Source organism: Dipodomys ordii, unplaced genomic scaffold, assembly GCF_000151885.1.
Source record: "Dipodomys ordii isolate 6190 unplaced genomic scaffold, Dord_2.0 Scaffold50, whole genome shotgun sequence".
NCBI classification, from domain to species: Eukaryota; Metazoa; Chordata; class Mammalia; order Rodentia; family Heteromyidae; genus Dipodomys; species Dipodomys ordii.
In genome coordinates this window covers 1,974,493-1,995,877 of record NW_012267266.1, presented here as the reverse complement: position 1 = coordinate 1,995,877, position 21,385 = coordinate 1,974,493, and the positions used below count along the sequence as shown (strand labels likewise).

General features: G+C 39.2%; 1 protein-coding gene across 2 annotated transcripts in view; it reads right to left on the bottom strand.

The window, feature by feature from the left end:
* Positions 1–21,385, bottom strand: part of Diaph1 (diaphanous-related formin 1) — a 99,125-nt gene that overhangs the window by 13,069 nt on the left and 64,671 nt on the right. For both annotated transcript variants that reach the window (XM_013020424.1, XM_013020425.1), the window contains 5 exons: positions 6,955–7,053; positions 1,352–1,446; positions 907–1,008; positions 487–726; positions 238–367 (listed from right to left, as the gene is read on the bottom strand). In XM_013020424.1, coding sequence (XP_012875878.1) covers positions 238–367; positions 487–726; positions 907–1,008; positions 1,352–1,446; positions 6,955–7,053 — 666 coding nt within the window. The remainder of the gene's footprint in view (positions 1–237; positions 368–486; positions 727–906; positions 1,009–1,351; positions 1,447–6,954; positions 7,054–21,385) is intronic.

The following is a 21,385-nucleotide window of genomic DNA, read 5'->3' as shown; positions in this document are numbered from 1 at the left end:
GGGGGAGGGGCCAGTGCTGAGACTTGAATTCAGGGCTAGGGCACTGTCCCTGTGCTTCGTTTGCTCAAAGCTAGCATTCTACCAGTTGAAACTCAGTGCGACCTCCAGAGTCTTTTCTGTTTATGTGGTACTGAAGAATCAAACTCAGGGCTTCATGCATGCCAGGCAAGCACTCTACCCTAAGACACATTCCCAGACCCCTGAACCACTTTCTAGCTTAATTATAACCTGCCTCACCTCGACTGGCTTTCTCCACATGGGCAAGCTCATCAGGAAACTTGAGGACATCAGGATAGTCATTCTCACATAACTCAGCCAAGAAGTGCAACAATGTCATCTTCTGATCTGCAGACTTGGTGTCTCGAAGCTTGGGGCAAAGAGGAAACCATTAGTTCTGGCTTGCCTAAGATCCCCTTAGGCCATCGCTAAGCTCATAGTAGCCTGTAGCTTTCCCACTGGTTTCTTTGCTCTAACCCTATGGTTCACCTTACAGAGGAAGCTGATATTGAAGCCAAAAGCACCAGCATTCCTGGAGCCAGCATTCATATAGTTTCCCACAAGCAGGGTAATCTCCAGGAGGCTGGAGAAGTTCTCGCTCTTGCGCAACTCCTCACAAGCAGCAGTGACAGAGACGATCTCTGGCTTGATATTCTCCACTTGCTCATTGAATTGTAGCTTGAAGAGGATAGCATTGAGGCGAGGCCGCAGACGGGGCACCGTGCCCATCTAGTGGAGAAGACAAGCAGTTCCATTACAGCTAATAGAGAGGGGTCAGAAAAAGATACAGGCTGAGTCTCCTCTGGGAGAAGAGAGAAGACAAAGACATGTTCAAAATAGACAAGAAGCAACGAGCAAGTGTCCAGGATCATCTCCAGGGAGGAAGGCAACAGGGAATTGAGGCCTTACCACTACACCAAATTGCTCTGACTCAGCCAAGTCATCATATTCATCCTTCAGTTCGGAGAGCATTTTTAACTGCTCTGGCTCTGGCATCTGCTTAATGAGATTCTGAAAGAGAGAATGGATTTTTTTTTTTTTGTGAAAGGGATCAGCTCACTCTGGCCTAGCAGACTGTGACTCTTGTTACCGCCCCCCCCCCCCCGGTCCAAGGACCACTATAAAGAACTTGAGGTAGCCGGAGGTGGGATTGCAGGAATAGTGAGATGATGGGACTTATATAATATGTAACATAAATCTGACCACCAGAGAAATAGCACCTTCTCCAAAACTAGCATTTACAAGTCATTTACAAGTCAGCATAAGCTTAAGGCCTACTTAAGCAGGGAGGAGGTAAGGTTGATGTACAGTAGTGCAGAAGAGCCAGCTCTCCTAGAATCCTCTGGCTCCTTACCTGGATCATAGACTCTGTCAGAACAGCCTCATTCACCTCCAGGATGACATTTTTAATCTCTTGATAGGGCATGCGGAAGGAACCCAAAAAGATTGCTGACAGAAAATGAGACAAAAAACATGTCTTTCTCAGTCTCTCCCTGCTCCCAACCTATCCAACAAGCTTACGGTAGCTAATCTTCCCAAGAGGGGTCTGTGAAAACCACTTTGCCTATGTACATAAAACCCAAGCTCCTGAGTCCAGCATTTAAGCTGTCACTGATTCCCACATTTATGTCGCACAACAGACATTTGTCAGGAACAGACTGTTCCATGCTCAACATCCCACAACATCATGACTCCCTGCCTTTGTCACACAGGAAGTCTTTGGTCTTCTCTATCTATAACATCAAAGACACTATTTAGTTCCTTAGTCCCATGACTCCATCCTCAAAGCTGCCTTTGCCTTGACCTGCTCATTCCTAAACTGCCATATCCCATCCCCTAACAAACACATCCTGTGTTTGAAGCTTTCTAAGCTCTAATTCTCTGACCTTATCAGGGGCTCTTCCAGTCTCCCGATCATCTACTCTGTTTTCTACCCGATGTTGACCTCACAGTCTCTCACTTTATTTGCTCCCTATTACTATGACTCCCATTACCATTAATACACCTAACCCTACTGCTCTTGCTTCTTGTTCCTTCCACTCTGGCTAACTTAGTTGTCTCATTTCTCTATTCATACTCCTGGGCTGATACATATAATAGTCTCTGCATTTGCAATGTTTTCACAAATAGCTGGGGCTTCAAGCAGCTTTGCAATCACTTTCTTCCATGCTCTTTACAGCTCCCATTCTCCCAACTGTCCCACCACTTGCTCTTTCAGTAAAGAGACATGAGTCCTGCTTTTCTTCACTGAAAAAAAACTTAAGGCATTTGATAAAATTCGTTATCCAAGTTCTTATTCCAATTAAAATCTGAGTATTGAGGGCTCTTAGCTAGAGACAGACTAGAAAAGGCTTAGGTAAGGACTGTTTTGGAATTAGTAGGAAGAAAGTTGTGCCAATACTTCTAGGTTTAATGTCATGTACTTGCATATACACACTCCATGTACTCATGGCTCTACAGCACTTCTTCCTCATACACAGTCAACTCTCATCTACGTGTACTTTTTGTTGTTGTTGTTTTTAATTCTAGTACTGGGGCTTGAACTTTGGGGGTTTTTTTTGGCAAGACTTCCATTTGAGCCACACATTCAGCTTTCCATTGGTTAATGAGAAATAAGAGTCACATGGACTTTTCTCTGTGGGCTGGGTTCAAACCCTGATCCTTAGGTATCAGCCTCCTGAGTAGGTAGGATTAGAAGTGTGAGCAACAAGTGCTCAGCTAATTTTCTCCATTTTAAAACAAAACAACTTAGCCAGGTAGCTCACACCTATAATCTTAGCTACTTAGAAAGCTGAGATCTGAGGATTGAAGTTCAAAGCCAGTCTGGACAGGAAAGTGTGTAAGACTCTTATCTTCAATTAACTACCCCAACCAAAAGGCTGGTAGAGCACCAGCCTTGAGCACAAAGGCTCAGGGACAGCACTCAGGCCCGGAGGTCAAACCCCAGAACCAGCACCAAAATAAAACACTCCTTAATGTCCCTTTCCAATGTTCTTGTCTTACTACCAACATCTCTCTTTCCGTCACTGTATAACATTCTGAAAATTTAATAGTTTACTTTCATTTCATTTATAAATGTTTATTTTTTGACTGACATAGTAAAAAGAGGGTATATGTAAGATTCAACCATGCCATCTCTTACTCATATCCACTAGATACCAGAGACAGAGAATCTGCTCTTGGTGAATTTTACTAGTAAATGGTACTGCTTTAAAAGGGGAGGGGTGAGGGAAAGGGAGAGGAAGGGAAGGGGTGTCTGGGAAGAGAGGGAGAAGGTAAATGAGGAAGGAGAGAAATATACATTCAGAAAATCTACTTTATCCCATAATACTGAGTGCCATTAATTCTGTATTCTTTCTTATCCTGTGTCTTCCTTTTCATCCTTATTCCCTTTTAGGCTCTGATTATCTCACCTTGTTTAAGACAGTAACAACATTCATCTTCCTGCCTATTATTTTTCCTGCCCAGTGATCCAGCCTAAAAACCACTACCAAAGCAGCCTTCCTAAAAATTATATAAGATTATAACACTCACTTTTCTGAATTAATCAATTCCTTCAATAAGTTCTCTACCTTTACTTAACTATATTCATCTACTTGCAGTTCTGGGACAAACAATTTTATCTTATAGTTCATATCTCACATGGGTCGGTCCTAATCCTAAAATGAACAACCCTCATTTCTTAAATTTTTTAACTCATTTTACACCAGCCCTTTTTGTACTTGTTTGGATGTCCTGTCCTAGTGTTCTTATAGCTTTCTAGAATAACTCTGTCAGAGCACTTAACAATCCATTCTATTATTAACCTTTCTCTTTCCAGCAGATATGTGGTCCAAGAGGACAGTAACTATATCTACATAGTAGACTCTTAAGTCACTTTGAATTCCACTCCCCAGACCATCCTACTCTCTAACTCAATTATTTATTTATTTTTTGATTGGTTGTGGGGCTTGAACTCAGGGCCTTGAGCCTGTCCCTGAGCTCTTTTTGCTCAAGGCTGGCACTCTTACCACTTTAGGCCACAGTGCCACTTCCAGTTTTCTGGTAATTGGTGACAGGAGTCTCATGAACTTTCCTGCCTGGGCTGACTTTGAACCATGATCCTCAGATCTCAGCCTCCTGAGTAACTAGGATTGTAGGTGTGAGCCACCAGCATCCAGCTCTAAATTCTTTTTCATTTGAGATCACTCTATTGGGAATAACAACATACTACATCATGGATCTCACCACTTTCTAAAATAACAATCACTCATGTTTTATATTCCTAGAGATACTACTGGGAAGAGCAACGAACATTTTAGTCTCCATAAAAGGACTTATCCACAGACACTTTTTAATATTATTTGTTGATAATAACTAATCTAACATTATACATTCAAGAATAACGCTTACTGTTTTTCGCTAAGTCAGTGTCATTAGATATGTGACTTTGTCCAAAACTTCCGTTTTCTCATTGGGAGAGATGAGGACAATAACTACATTATAACTCTGTGAGTGTTCAGAAATATATGCCCTTTCGTATTTTGAAAGACATGTCTATAAAGTGCACCTCTCAATTTTTGGTTGTACAAAAATTTAAATTTTGGCTGGGAATGTGGTAAAGTGCTTGCCTATCATACATGAAAAGCCCTGGGTTCAATTCCTCAGTACCACATAAACATAAAACAAAAGCCAGAAGTGGTGCTGTGGCTCAAGTGGTAGAGTGCCTTGAGCAAAAGAAGCTCAGGAACAATGCCTAGGCCCTCCGTTCAAGCCCCAGGACTGGCAAAAAAATAAAACAAAAATTAAAAAAATTAAAAATTTGGGGCTGGGAAGGTGGCTCAGTGGTAGAGCTCTTGCCTTGCATGCTCAATGCCCTGGGTTCGATTCCTCAGCACCACATAAGCAAAAAGAAAAAAGCCGGAAGTGGCGCGGTGGCTCAAGTGGTAGAGCGCTAGCCTTGAGCTGAAGAGCTGAGGGACAGCACCCAGGCCCAGAGATCAGGCTCTACAACCGGACCCAAAAAATAAAAAAATAAAATAAAAAATTTAAATTTCTTACTCAGCATAAAGTAAATAAAAAGCTGAAATAAACAACAAAAAGAGCCATTCATCTGACCACCAATAAATATTACTTATATCAATTTTGGAGGGAATTTCTGCCCTGAAATTTTTTTAAATTAGAGTTCTGAATATATGTAGCAAGTTCAAAAGCAAAGAACTTGGTATCAAGTCCAACACTCTCTGGAGGTAAGGTCCTATTTTGTGAACTACAAAACTTATCTCAATTATTCTAAACTGCAGAGTACATTTAAATTTAATTGAAGCTAGTCTAGTATCTGCCTTACTGATCACAAAGGGAAAAAAGAAGAAATATACTGTGGCTTGAATACCTGTGGTAGATTTTCTGTGGATGCTGTGAAATGAAGTTTCCTACAAGCTCTATGATTAGGCAAATTCCTGAGTCTTAGCCTGTTTCCTTGACATAACTTGCAGTGCTTCCAAAAGGATTAAACTAGATGCTGGAAATTTACTGTGCTATGCTGCCTGGCACAGAACAGGAATTCAACAAATGGAAGTTTTATTTCAAGGGACCTTAGACACAAGAAAATTAAATTCTCAGTTACTCAACAGAGATTATGTGTTATCTCTGAACCCATCTTTTTTTTCTTTTCCTGGTGTAGGGGTTTGAACTCAGGGACTCATGCTTGCTCAGCTGGTACTCTATCTTGAGCCATGTTTCCAACTTGACTTTTTGATTGTTATTTTGGAGATAGAGTCTCATGAACTTTTCTGTCTTGGCTGACTTTGAACCTTGATCCTCTGGATCTCAACCTCCTGAGTAACTAGGATTATAGGAGCGAGCTATTGGGGCCTGGCTTGAATCCAACACTTTAAACTCTTTTACTGTTGTTGGTGGTGTTGTTTAAATTGTTCATTTGCTTTTATGTTTATCTTTTTTTTTATCAGCATACATTCATTGTACAAAAGGTTTCACTGTGACAGTTCTATACACACAATGACTGCAACCAAATCCAACTTACCCCCTCCATTGATGTCTCTTATCTTCCTACCCACTTCCTAAATGATTTCAACAAATTTCATTGTTCTATTTTCATACATGCAAACTTTGATCATATTCATCTACATTCACCCTCTACGTTAACCCTCTCCTCTCCTACTAGTACTTTCCCCCAGCTCAAAAGAGACTGTTTTATTTTCCTATCATTCATTTTGTTGTGTGTACCAACATGCACAACATGGACATGCACTTACATTTTAAACAGACTAACCTTCTCTATTGCTTTATTTGTCCCTTCCCCACAACTCTTACTGATCAACAGCTTTCATTGAGATTCCTTTTGCTATATTCAGACATAATGTTTGAAATTACTTATCCTCCATTACACTCCCTTCTCCTCTCTTCCTTATCCTCAACAGTCCCTACAGTGAGAATCAGATTCTATGTATATGTATACATTGTATATATTTATATAGGTATATAGGTGTAAAGATATGTCCATGCCCATGAATATGTATATCTCTTACTTCTAGCTTCCACAAAAAATTGAAAACATTTGGCTTTTTTGGGGGAGTGCGGAGATTCCTGGGGCTTGAACTCAGAGCCTGGGTGCTGTCCCTGAAACTTTGTGCTCAATGCTAGTGCTCTGCCACTTGAGCCACAACTCCACTTCCATCTTTGTTGTGGTTAAAGCCTAAGCTGACTTTGAACTGTGATCCTCAGATCTCAGCCTCCTGAGTAGCTAGGATTACAGATGTGAGCCACTGATGCCTGGCTTTTTAACCTTGGCTTATCTTGCTTCATATAATGTGCTTTAATTTTATCCATTGTCCTACAAATGACACTATTTCATTTTTCTTCATAGTTATGTAATATTCCATGGTATATATACATTCAAGAGAATTAAGTCCTTGGAGAATTCCTTCATATTTCAAATAGGATTGTAGAGTTACTCACAAAGATTCTGGGCTGTCTTTGAATCCAACACCTTTAACTCTTTTACTTTTTTCTTTTGCACAGATTTCTTTTCTTCTCCACCTTCCTGATCCTTCTTGGCTAGTGAGGGAAAGATCAGAAAAACATGGTTAAGTATAAGCCACCCCTGTCTTACTGAACTATTTTTCAGCCACACTGGCCTTTCACCTTCTCTCCATTATAATGGTCTCCTCATTGTATTTTTCTAATCTCTTTCATTAGCCACTCTTCTATTACTGACTTCCCACACCAGACAATCATTTTCATTTCTTTAATTTACCAATAATGCTTTCCTACTATATGTTTTCTATTATACCATGTATTTATACAGATTAGAAAACATTCTGTAAAGAACCAGATAATATTTAGGCAGTGGAGGCCATATGGCCTTTCTCAATTTCTTAACCGTGCTACTGTAGTCTGAATACATAAGACATTAAATACTGTGTTCCAATAAAATGTTATTCATAAAAATATTCAAAACAGTCAATTAATGAAGAGTAGCTTTTTAACCCCTATTGCCATAGGCTTCACTGTTACCCTTTTGTCTATTAAAAATTCTCATCGCTCAAGCTCTATCATGCATTTAAATGACTTCCTCTATATAAAATTTTTCTAACTTTCTCTAAGTGCCTATGATCTCGCCTAATTCCCAGTGAATTCAATACCTCTTCACTGAGATTGCTATAAACATATATCTTCTTTCCTCTACAAGGGCTTTGGTATTTATCTTTGCAAAAGCCATGGCATAACATTCTTACTAGGATCTTAATGTTCAAGCATCACCTTGGTGAATACATAGAAGGTATACATCTTTCCTCTACTCTTCTCAGATTATCCAAAGCAGTATATTCATCCCTTTCCAGGAAATCTTCTGCTTTGATAAGCTAATATTCATGGTATTTGCTATATAAAATTTATTCAATAATTGTTCTATTTTGTGCCTTTTTGTATGTATCTGCTTCTTCTTCTTCTTATTATTATTATTTTGTTGGTCATGGGTCTTGAACTCTGGGTCTGGGCGCTGTCCCTGAGCTCTTCAGCTCAAGGCTCTACCACTTGAGCCACAGTGCTACTTCCAGTTTTCTGGTAGTTAATTGGAAAAAAAGAGTCTCACGGATTTTTCTGCCCTGCCCCAGCTGGCTTTGAACTGCAATCCTCAGATCTCAGCCTCCTGAGTAGCTAAGATTGAGCCACCCGGCTCCTCTTGTTGTTTTTAAAGCCTGTGTTACTTTATACAGTATATACTTTGTCTCAAAACACACACACACACTCACACACACACACACAATGCCAGACCTGGGGCTTGAACTCAGCTCATCTTGTTATTTTTAAAGCTTGTGTTACTTTATACAGTGTATACTTTGTCTCAACACACACACACACACACACACACACACACGCACACGCACACGCACACGCACACGCACGCATGCACCCCAATGCCAGTCCGGGGGCTTGAACTCAGGGCATGGGCACTGTCCTTGTGCTTCTTTTGATCAAGGCTAACACTCTACTAATTGAGCCACAGTGCCACTTCCAGCTTTTTCTGTGTATATGATGTTGAGGAATCAAATCCAGGGCTTCATGCATGCTAGGCAAGCAGTCTACCACTAAGACACATTCCCAGCCTGTCCATCTCATCAGATTTTGAACTTGAGCAAAATAATATTTCATTATACCATTCCCTCAGTAGCTAGTCCTAGAGAGATATTCACCAAAAATGATTGACACTGGTTCTTAGGATGTTGAGTACAAAGAAGGAAACAAACTGTTAGGAGCAGATATAATTATAATTTTTCCTATAGGGTGTCAACATTTTAGAAATGGGAGCTATGGGAACAGTTCTGAAAGGAAAATCAAGAAAATTTACTAGCCAGGCACTGGTGGCTCACACCTGTAATCCTAGCTACTCAGGAGGCTGAGATCTGAGGATCATGGTTCAAAGCCAGTCAGGGCAGGAAAGTCCATGAGACTCTTATCTGCAATAAAACACCAGAAAAACAGAAGTGGCACTGTGGCTCAAGTTTGGCTTTAGCTGAAGAGCTGAGGGACAGCACCCAGGCCCAGAGTTCAAGCTCCATGACCGACAAAAAAAAAAAAAAAAAAAAAGGCAAAAAAAAAATACTTTACTAAACTGGTTGCTTTTCAATAGAGGATATTAAATAGAAACCAGGTTTCTATATTTCATAAAAATTAGCAAAACACTGACCTCATAAGACTGAAATAAAAGTGTACATGTCTATTTTAAGAGCAGCAACTTAAAAAATACTGAAAACAAGTCAAAGCGGAATATTAAAAAATGCTCAGTGAAGTCAAGTGTATTGGTATACAGTTGCAATCCCAGCACTCAGAAGACTGAGGCAAGAGGGGTTTGAGCCCTGTTTGAGCTACACATAATGAGTTCCAGAACGGCCTGGACTACTTAGAGAGACCTTGCCTTAAAAAATAAAAACAAGGATAAAATACGCAAGAAAAGGCACAATAAAGTGATTTTTAAAAAATAAGTGAGATTAAAAAAAAATCAGCAAGAGGAGGGCATTGGGCAGGTGGCACAGAAAACAATCTTGAGCCGGGCGCCACCAGCTACTCAGAAGGCTGAGATCTGAGGATCAAAGTCAAATCCAGCCCAGGAAGCAAAGTCTTTGAGACTCATTTCCCCCCTGAAAGTGGAGCTGGGGTTTAAGTGGTAAAGCACTCTCCTTGAGCAAAAACAAGCTCAGAGATAGTATCTAAGCCCTTGTTCAAGCCCAATAACTAACTCCTTTCCCCTTACCCCCACATACACACACACAAAATGAAAGAAAAAGAAATTTAGCTCAAAGACAGGTACGCTCAAAATAACATACTGAATAAATAAACCATGCAAATGATTGTTAAAACAGTGAGAATAACTAGAACAGGACATGACAGAGATTGGGAAGATTGAGTTTCAAGATCAGCCCAGACAATGGAATAAGACCCCAAGTTCAAACCTCAGAACCATCCCTTTCTAAAAATTAAGAAAAAAAGAGCTGGGTATAGTGGTGTAATCCTAGTTACCACTCCCCAAAAGAAAATGTTTATAGCAGAATCATCACAAGTAACAACCAAGATGTATATGCAATCTAATTAATGCCTGTCAACTGATAAATGACAAAACAATATATTATTATCACACAATAAATACAAAAAGGAATGAAATGTTGATATATGCAACACAGATAAACCCTGCAAACATCATGATTAGTTAAAGAAGTCAGATACAAAGGGCATGTATTGTATGATTATATTAATAATGAAATGATAGGCAAATCTATGAAAACAGAAAGATTAGCAGTTGCCATATTGAGGGAAACAAGTAGAGCCTAGTAGTGGGTCAGAATTCCTATGAGTACAATGAGAATGTTCTAGAATTATTAGCAGTGACTGTGTAACCACTACAGTATAAGTAACAAATTTTGTATTATGTGAATTCTATTGATACAATAAATATTTATATGCATATTCACAGTCACATATACAATTATAGAAAATTCTAAATAGAAAATACAGAACAAGCCAGGCACTAGTGGCTCATGCAGATAATCCTAGCTACTCAGGAGGCTGAGATCTGAGGATCATGGTTCAAAGCCAGCCCAGGCAGGAAACTCCATGACACTTCTTTTTTTTTTTTGGTTGGTCGTGGGGCCTGAACTCTGGGCTTGAGCGCTGTCCCTGAGCTCTTCATCTCAAGACTAGCACTCTGCCACTTGAGCCACAGCGCCACTTCCTGCTTTTTCTGCTTATATGGTGCTGAGGAATCAAACCCAGGTCCTCATGCATGCAAAGTAAGCACTCTACCATTGAGCCACTTTCCCAGCCTTCTCTATGACATTCTTATCTCCAATTAACCACCAGAAAACCAGAAGTGGCACTGTGGCTCAAGTGATGAAAGCACTGTCCTTGAACTGAAGAGCTCAGGGACAGAGCCCAGGCCCCATGACACACACACACACACACACACACACACACGAAAGTCAGAAAGAAAGAAAGAAAGAAAGAAAGAAAGAAAGAATGAAAGAAAGAAAGAAAAGAGAGAGAGAGAAAGAGAAAGAGAAAGAGAAAGAGAAAGAGAAAGAAAGCAAGGACAAAACAAACTTGCCTACCACTTTACAGTAGGCAACAATTTCTTAGGTTAAGATACAAAAATATAAATCACTAAAAGGGAAAGAGGAAGAGAGGGAGGGAGGGAGAAAGAGGAAGGAAAGAAGGAAGGGAGGGAGGGAAAAAGGGAAGAAGAGAGAGAGGGAGGGAAGGAAGATCATCATATAAATACAAACAAAAACAAATTTCATTTCTTATGATGAGGCCAAGTCCTCATGGAAAGATATTTTAAAATGCTGATATAATGCTTTGGAAACAAGCTTTAACACAAGTTCACAAGACAGTGGTAAAGTACTTCACAGAGGTAAGCACTGCTCTAATACAAGCCTGACTGCTCTATGGAGCCAGAGTAGACTGCAGCCAAGGTCCAATGACTACACAAAATGGGAAGTATTAAATAAGAGATGCTTTTCAGATTAATCTGGGAAAACCAAAACTCATAGTGAAAGGCAAGATTGTTTGCTCAAACTGAAGACAAGAAAACAACAGACACAACTTGCAGAGTATACTCATAGAATTTTAAACTATCTAAGGTTAGTACATTCAAGAACATAAAAGGAAAGAGCAGGGGGTCATGGTTGAAGTGGTAAAGTGCCTGAAGCCCTGAGTTCAAACCTCAGAAATAAAGTGGGGGGCGGGGGCAGCAAGTAGACTGTGGTGGTGAATATCTATTATCCAATTGTGGTGGTGAATATCTATTATCCAATTAAGGCAAGAAAATCATGAGTTCAAGGCTAGTATAGGCTATATATTGAGATCTTATCTCAAGAAAAACATTTTAAAAAGTCACTTAATATCATCACATTAAGCAAAATAAACCAGACTCAGAAAGAAAAGTATCCCATGTTTTCTCATGTAGGAATTAAAAACAAACACAAAAGTCATGAAAGTAAAAAGGGGGCTATGAAGGAAAAGAAAGGGACTTAGAATCACAGGTAATGGGACAAGCAAAGTATGAATGTAGGTATAGAAATGTCAAAATGGAGCCCATTATTTTGTAAAATCAATATGTGCTAATCAAAATGTAAAAACAGAGAAAAATAAAAATAAAGATGATAACTGACCAGCGTTGGAGTTTATTTAAAAATATCAATGGGGGGGGCTGGGAAGGTGGCTCAGTGGTAGAGTGCTTGCCTTGCATGCATGAGGCCCTGGGTTCAATTCCTCAGCACCATATAAGCAAAAAGAAAAAAGCCAGAAGTGGCGCTGTGGCTCAAGTGGTAGAGTGCTAGCCTTGAGCTGAAGAGCTGAGGGATAGTGCCCAGGCCCAGAGTTCAGGCCCCACGACTGGACCCAAAAAAAAAAATATATCAATGGGCATTCTACAATTAAGAAAGATTACAACTGAAAAGGAGCTCAACAGATGTGTTTCATAAGAGACTATAGAAGTTAGTGAACTGGAAGAGGATAAGAAAGCTCAAACTTATGAACAGAGTTAAAAAAAAATAGAAAATACAAGAATGCAAGAGACGTGAGAACAATGAAAAGCTCCGGAGACTCAATGATTATGCAACTAGAAGCCAAGAAAGTGAAAATAGCTGTGCATTACCCCAAAACTGATGAAAGATTTCAGCACACATAATGAAGAAGCCCAGAGAAATCCAAGGATAAACACATGGATAAACACCTGGGCACATTATCAGAGTTGAAAGGATTTTTCTTTTTCATTTTTTTAATGGTACTGGAGTTTGAATTCAAAGGCTTGCACTTGCCAGGCAGATACTCTACCATTTTAGCCATGCTTCCAAGTTCTTTTTGCTTTTTAGTTATATTTTGGATAATGTCTGTGTTTCTGCCTGGCTGGCCTCAGCTTGTAATCTTACCCATGCTTCCTGTGTAGCTAGAACCACGGGTGTATACCACCATGATCGATGGTTGAGATGGGGGTCTTATAAATTTTTGCTCAGGCTGGCCTTATCTTCACAATTACTTCCCTAGGCACTGGGATTAGGCATGTGCCAGTATGCATGGCTTTTGCTCTCTTCTTTTTCCAGTATTGGGTGTTTGAACTTTGGGTCTTTATCTATGCTTCCAACTCCCCTGCTCAGAAATGAAATAAATTATCTTCAAATGAACAATGACAAATGGAGTTCTTAAAAAAGAAAAAGATGACAAAATATCATTTAAACATAAATGAAAATACAGCTCGTCAAGATACAAAAACACATTACCAGAACTGAATTAAAATAAATGCTATTTGGAACAATTATTTAACCTAAAGAAAAAAAATATATTCCAAGCTGGGAGCCAGTGGCTCATGCCTGTAATCCTAGCTACTCAGGAGGCTGAGATCTGAGGATCATAATTCAAAGCCAGCCCGGGCAGGAAAGTCAGTGAAACTCTTATCTCCAATAAACCACTAGAAAACTCGAAGTGGCGCTGTGGCTCAAGCGGTAGAGTGCTTGCTCGCCTTGAGCTGAAGAGTGCAGGGACAGTGCCCAAGCCCAGAGTTCAAGCCCCATGACCATCCAAAAAAAAAAAAAAAGAAAAAAATATATTCCAAAAGACATCAAGAAACGCAAACAGGAAGGAAAACCACAGCAAAGATATTAAGTGAATATTGATGTTATAAAACAGTGTAGCTGGGTGCTGGTGTGGCTCATGCCTGTAATCCTAGCCACTCAGGAGGCTGAGATCTGAGGACTGCAGTTAAAGCCAGCCTGGGCAGGAAAGTCTATGAGACTCTTATCTAAAATTAATCACCAGAAAACTAGAAGTGGCGCTGTAGCTTAAGTGGTAGAGTGCTGCTAGCCTTGAGCTGAAGATCTCAGGGACAGCGCCCAGGCCCAGAGTTCAAGCTCTACAACCGACCCCCCCCCAAAAAAAAGATGTTTGTGAGGCTTAAAATACATGCAGATTTAAAACCCAAGATATTAATAACTCTAGCTGGGTGCCAGTGGCTCATGCCTGTAATCCTAGCTACTCAGGAGGCTGAGCTCTGAGGATTGTGGTTCAAAGCCAGCCCCGGCAGGAAAGTACATGAGATTCATCTCCAGTTAACCACCAAAAAAAAGTGGCACTGTAGCTCAAGTGGTAGAGCACTTGCCTTGAGCTGAAGAGCTGAGGGAAAGTGTCCAGGCCCAGAGTTAAAACCCCATGACCAAAAAAAAAAAAAAAAAAAGGATATTAATAACTCTAAAGGAAAGCATGCAGTGAATAAGTTAAAATGTTGGAAAGTTCTAGTATCATGTAGAAAATGCTCAAAATTGTCATTTGTTAGAGTATAAATCAACTGCGCACTATCTAAAGTATCTAGTAGAATAGTAAAAAAATAAAAATAGGAGAATGAAAAATAATTTAAAAGTTTAAAGTAATTTGAATGGATAAAAGGATATAAATCAGGAAAACCAAACCAAACAGAAAATGAACAGTAATATGTTGTAAATAAACTCAAATGGATGAAACACACTATCAAAAAAGATTAAAATAGTTAAACTGAATTGACCAGTCACTGAAATATGTGCTGCTTACAAGGGACACATCTTAAATACACATATATGTTTACAGAAAAATAGTGGCAGAAGATACAGAAGGCCAAAGTACCAAAGAAAGCTTCTGTTGGCAGTCTAGTATTAACAGAGAAGCCATCACTATTGTCATGAATAAACATATTTTGTATAATACAGTTTTCCACAAGGAAGACATAGCAATTCTAAATCCAAATGCATTCAATAATTTAGTTTCAAAATGTAAAAAAATTTCACAGCTGACATAAAGGGCAAAGCAACAACTGTAGTGAAAAATAAATACCATTTGTATAAAAACTATTGAAACAAGCAGACACAGACTTCAGAGATATAGAGAAATATGAATACTTCTAGCACACTTCATCTAATTGACAGTATCATAAAAATATATCTAACAGTGCTTAAGCATTTCATATGTGCGTAACACATTTCTAAAATTGATTATATGCTACATAAAAGCAAATCTCAACAGATTTCAAAGAACAAAAATCATTACAAGTATGATTAGAAATACTAAGCTGGAATTCATTTAAGAGATATGTAGAAAATCCCCAAATCATTTGGACATTGAATAACTATCTAAATAATTGAAGTTAGGTAGGAAATAAAGAGAAAATATTTTAAATGGAACTAAGTCAATACATGACATAGAATGGAACACGTAGAAAACACGAAGTGGTAGACACAAATATTTCAAGTAATCATGTTAAATAGAAATAAGCTGCATGTTCCAGTTAAGATCAAAATTGTCTATGCTCCACGTCTCTCACTATGTGATATCCTCTGCTTTGTGGAGACTATGCCAACAAGGCCATCATCATCAGTTGTTGTCCCTTCACATGACCAGAAGCTTCCCAGAGTAGTATCTTGACTCCTCCCCTAAGACTGACATTTGAAGAGTTTGCTTATACCCTTAGTGTCTAATGCTGTACACCGCATACTCAATAAATCAAGAAAGTTGGGTGTTTTTTAAAGACACACATATACAGGGTTTGAACTGAAGGCCTTGTGCTTGCTATGCAATTGATCTGCCACTTGAGCCACACCTTCAGTGTGTCAACTGGAAAAGTCTAATATGCTGTCTACTAGAATACCATCTAGATTAAGAATACAGAAAGACTGAAGTTAAAGGACTTATTGTTACACGAGGCAAATACTAATAGAAAGCAGAAGTTGCATTAATACCAGAATCCCCTGCAAAATAATATTTAAGGTACAAAAATAGTATAAAAGATAATCCCTCTATTGTGATTTTTTTAAAAGAAAAAAAGGTCTTAAGAATTTTAATCAGGCATAGTGGCATGCACCTACAATCCCAGCTCTTAGGAAGCTGAAATCCAGAGGATCAAAGTTCAGCAAGGATGAAAAGTCCATGAATCTCTATCTCCAAAATAGCCACGTAAAAGCAGGGTTAAAAGTGTGGTTCAAGCCGGGCGCTGGTGGCTCACGCCTGTAATCCTAGCTACTCAGGAGGCTGAGATCTGAGAATTGAGGTTCAAAGCCAGCCCGGGCAGGAAAGACCGTGAGACTCCTATCTCCAATAAACCACTAGAAAACCGGAAGTGGCACTGTGGCTCAAGTGGTAGAGTGCTAGCCTTGAGCTGAAGAGCTGAGGGACAGTGCCCAGGCCCAGAGTTCAGGCCCCACACTGACCAAAAAGAAAAGAGAGAGAGAAGGGGTTGATAGACTGGATAGTTGATTACTCATTTCAATACTTGGAAATAAATGAATACCAACATCAGGAACAAAATACTGGACTAGGGCCTGGGATGCAGTTCAATGATATTTTGTCTCAGAGGTTTGCTGAATTCACTGATGTCAATTCATCCCAGATTACTTTATAGAATGAACAGAATAAAAAAAATCTTAACAGGTTTCATCTTTCAAATTGGTAAGCTAATTTTATTTATATGGAAAAAGAAAGGGGCCAAGAAGAGGTAGGACTGGTTTATTTATTTACATGTCAGTGGTACCGAGTTTGAACTTGGTTTTATGCTTTAGCAGGCATTATCCCCATCTACTCCTTTTTTCTCCTTTATTTTTCAGGTAGAGTCTTCTGTTTTTGCTGGGTGCCAATGTGACAACATAATCCTCCTAACTGAGCATCCTAGACAAAAGCACACCAATATATCTGGCTTTTTAACTGAAATGGGGTCTCCCTAACTTTGTACTGGCTGGTCTTGATTCTGGATCCTCCCAAATCTCTTCCTTCTAAGTAGCTGGAATTACAGGGATAAACCACCACACTCAGCCTACGAAGGCAACTGTACTCAGGGCTTTGCACATGATAATCATACCATTTACAACTGAGATACATCTTCAGACATGCTAGGACATTTTTCAAGAACCAGCAGAAGATGGGTGATACCAATACAAAATAAAAACCTGTGATATTCAAGGTCATGTAGTATTAGCATAGGAGAGACAAATGAACAACAAAAAGAGTACTCTAGAAAAAGGACCTATTCACAAATCAACACACTTGGTGTGTCAAACCTGGCACACCAGATACTGTGAGGAAAAAAAAACAGATCTCCTAATAATCAGGACCACTATGCATATATTTGAAAAAAAGAAATCATATCCATACATAAGCCAGTATCATACCAACTAAAAACAATTTGAGTAATAAAACTAAAGGATGAATTATGTTGATGATTGAAGGATTCTTAAAATACAATGTGAATCACAAAAGGAAAGATTGGCAAAGTCAAGTTTTTTACAAGAACTTCCATTTACTAAAATACTGTAAGAACATAGAAAAGTTACTTGTAAAACTGCCAAAGAATTGATGTCTAGATATATAAAGACTTCCTTTTTTTTTTAAGGATTACCACCATTTTGTAACCTTAAGAAACAGCTCTGTATACTGAAAATCAATCTCTTCTAAATTCACAGAAGGTGCAATAGGAAATCCCATGTCTTCCCAATAAAAACCTAAGCCTAATACGAAAATGTCAAGAAGTTTGTCTTGATAAAGAGCTCCATTCTATTAAGCCTTTAGATCAATTGACTAACAGCAAACACAGGTGACAGAAACATACAGACTACATTATAACAATGACAAAATCCGTGTTATGAGAAATAACACAAAACAAATTCAACTGTGTTTACAAAATGACTGTATGTCATTTTGTAAAAGGAGGTGGTGTAGAAAGCTATGGAATAAAGGAAATGGAAAGGACCTTCAAGATCACAGGCTAGTAAAACAATAAAATCCTGTCATTTGTAGGAAAAGAGATAGAACTGGAAGACAATATGAAATGAAGGAAAGTTAGATATAGAAATAGAAGTTTTGAGGTTGGGAATGTGGCTTAGTAGTAGAGTACTTGCTTTTTATGCATGAAGCCCTGGGTTCGATTCCTCAGTACCACATAAACAGACCAAGGCTGGAAGTGGCCCTGTGGCATAGATAGTAGAGGGCTAGCCTTATGCAAAAGAAGTTCAGGGACAGTGCCCAGGCCCTCAGTTCAAGCCCCAAGTCTGGCCAAAAAGAAAAAAGGAAAAAAAAAAGACATACAATTGTTGAGTATTTTCTTATAGAGAAAGCCAAAGAGGGACTAGGAAAATGGAAAGAGAGGGCTGGGTAGACATGATCAATACATATATGGAATTGTCACAGTGAAATCCATTAATCCGTATTAATAATACTTGCTGGTAAAACTTAAAATCATAGACAAAACTAAACTGTAGTTAGTGTCCAGAAACGCAAACTTGGGTGACAGATACAGCACAACAGAAATACAAAGTGGTTCTCCTATAGGCAAGGATAGTGGTCATTCTTGGGACGAGCACAGAGAGACTCCTATGGATTTTATCTATAAAGCGTCTTCTAGGGCTGAAAAGGTGGCTCAGTGGTAGAGCGCTTGCCTTGCATGCTCAAGGCCCTGGGTTCAATTCCTCAGCACCACATAAGCAAAAAGAAAAAAGCCGGAAGTGGCGCTGTGGCTCCAGTGGTAGAGCGCTAGCATTGAGCTGAAGAGCTGAGGGACAGTGCCCAAGCCCAGAGTTCACTCTACCACTGAGCTACCTTCCCAGCCCCTACTTAGCTATTTTTTAAAGTGGCATGAGTTAGCAGTTCTGAAAATACTTTGCCCAGGCAAAGTCTAGATGGACTAACGATAAAGTAAAACAGTTTGACTTTGATTTTAACATATCACTTGTGTAAAATGTAAACAGGAAAGTGTGAGAGGGGTAAGAAAGACATTTCTCTGGGCATCGTCTATTGCATTTTCACATGCTCAGACTGCTAGCTCTGGTTCTGCTTTGATGCTAGATTAGGAAGAATGTTGCCAACCAGCAGCAGAGTCATAATGGAGTATCTGCAGGATGCTCCTTTCCTAGCCCTGCTATAAGAATGTAGCATTAGTTCAGGATAGCAAAATTTTAGCACTTAACATTAACATCAAAGTCAAAACATAGAGGTTCCAGCCCCTAGCTCTTCTAAGCTAAGGATAGAAGGCTCAGAACAGGGGCTAGGAAGGTGGCTCAGTGGTAGAGCACTTGCCTTGCGTGCCTGAGGCCCTAGGTTCGATTCCCCAGACCACATAAGCAAAAAAGAAAAGAAAAGAAAAGAAAGAAGCCGGAAGTGGCACTGTGGTTCAAGTGGTAGAGCTCTAGCCTTGAGCTGAGGGACAGCGCCCAGGTCCAGAGTTCAGGCCCCACGACTGGACCCCCCCCCAAAAAAAAAGAAGGCTCAGAACAATGGTACCTCAAAATAAAATGATCCAATGTCAGTATGTAGAAGTGTACCAAACTCATAAAGGACAAAAACAGAAGTGGGTACAGAGTAGCTCAGCCAAGAGGGAGGAAGAAAGTCTTTGCAAAGACTGATTGTATAGACAGCAGTAAAAAAGAGACCATTGTCACTCAAGTGACCATGGCTAAGACATGTGGCAGTAAACCTTGTTTTTTCCACATACGAAAATGAAATGCCAGAGCTAGTAATGTGGACCTCTGACTTAGACTGGAGTCAACCCATTGGGAGAAGCCTGTCTAAAAGTATATGGAGAATGACAGTTGGAAAGTGATACAAACACTGGCATGTTTAATATGCATTTCAAGGCGCTTGTGAAACTGGTGTGTGGCTGTTAGTATAGTTTTGTAAATTCAGAGGGCTTGCTGGACTTTTTAAACCTATTATTTTCAGAGGGTCTATTTTGAATTAAAATTTGCAACACTACCAAACACATACAAAAAAATCAACTCCCTACACAAAACAAATACACCACCAAGCAAGTGGCAAGGTCCAGGTTTCTTAGCTGCTGCAACTGTGACCTCTTCAACAGCTTCTAAGTCCGTAACTAGTAGGAACTATAGTTTCCAAACTAAACATAGAGCCAATCTCGTCTCCAAGGACCATACTTTACAAGTGCTCTGACAGTCTTGCCAAGAAGTTAGACCCTGTAACTTCCCTTCTATAATCTGTACTCTGTCTTAGAGCAAGGGAGTAGAATGTGGCCACTGAAGGTCAGAATCACAACTCATTTCACTAAGCAAGAGGTTTCATCTCAACAGTCCCAGAAATCTCAAAAAATGGCATGAAGAGGGGATATGTGGTAATAAAACTATGAAAGCCACCCCATACTAACACAACATTGTTGTGTTCTCTTTGTAAAACAGTCCATGAAATGTTGTAAACTTATTAGGTCTAATCAGGAAGACTGATACTTTCTTTTTTAAGTATTTTGTAAGAAAACTGATATGCAAACATCCCAAGAATGCAGCTATTACACAGGAGATAAACACTCTACCCCAAAGCTCAAAATCTCTTTTACTCCTAGGAAGAATGTGGTCTATTTTTATGACAATGTTCTCTGTTAAGAGCAGAGGCAGTCTGCAAACTTTTCTTTTCCCCTAATACTGGGGATTGAACTCAGGCCTCACACTTGCTACGCAGGTGCTCTATCAATTGAGCCACACCTCTAGCATGAAAATTTTTCTTAAGACTTTAGGCACAGACTACCACATTAGGAGAAAAAGAGTCTGGCTCATTTTTGAGCCTTGTTCTTTCACATCATCTTCTGGGGGGTAAATCAAGCTGAGAGACTATGCTGTGTACCTTCTCAGTTTTGACCTGAACCTCTCTCTTTCCTCAAGATCTTTATCAAATACATTGCAAGATAATTAAGATAAATTAATTAAAAGAGCAGTGCAAGCTGTAAAAGAACCTACTGATGTACCAACTAACTGCTATGTGACGTCTTTCTTTGGCTCTGATTCAAATTAACTAAAAATTACAAGATAATTTTAACAATAGATATCTGAAAGAATTAAAAATATGTGCACGTGATAATGGTAATGGGGTAATTTTAAAGTGCTTTTCTGACACACAATCTGAACTACTTACAGTTTATAGGATCAATGAGGATAAACTAGATGGCAAGAAGGCTGTTGATGCAGGTGTGTGAAGTAAGACTGGTTGATAAACTTTTAAACAGGACAATGGAAAAATAGATATTTATATGATTCTCTATATACAGATATTTGTGCATACATATTATGTATGTATGTATGTATGCACTTTGGTTTTAACATTAAAAAAAATCCAGAACATTTCAAAAGAATCAAGACTTCTGATTTTTTTCCCAGACAGATGAATGAAAAGGGTGCGTTTTCCATGTAATTGTAACCCCTCTGTACAGTATGTTCACAATAAAAAAAAAAAGGGTGCGTTTTCCTTCTTTGAGAGGGAGGTATTTTTTCTTTGTTGATCCTATAATTGAGAATACCACTCTAAGTATCTCTGTAGCATAATCACCTAATCGAGGTTTAGAGTCTAGATGAGACAGGACAGCTCCTGCCTCTGTCCCCAAAGCCAG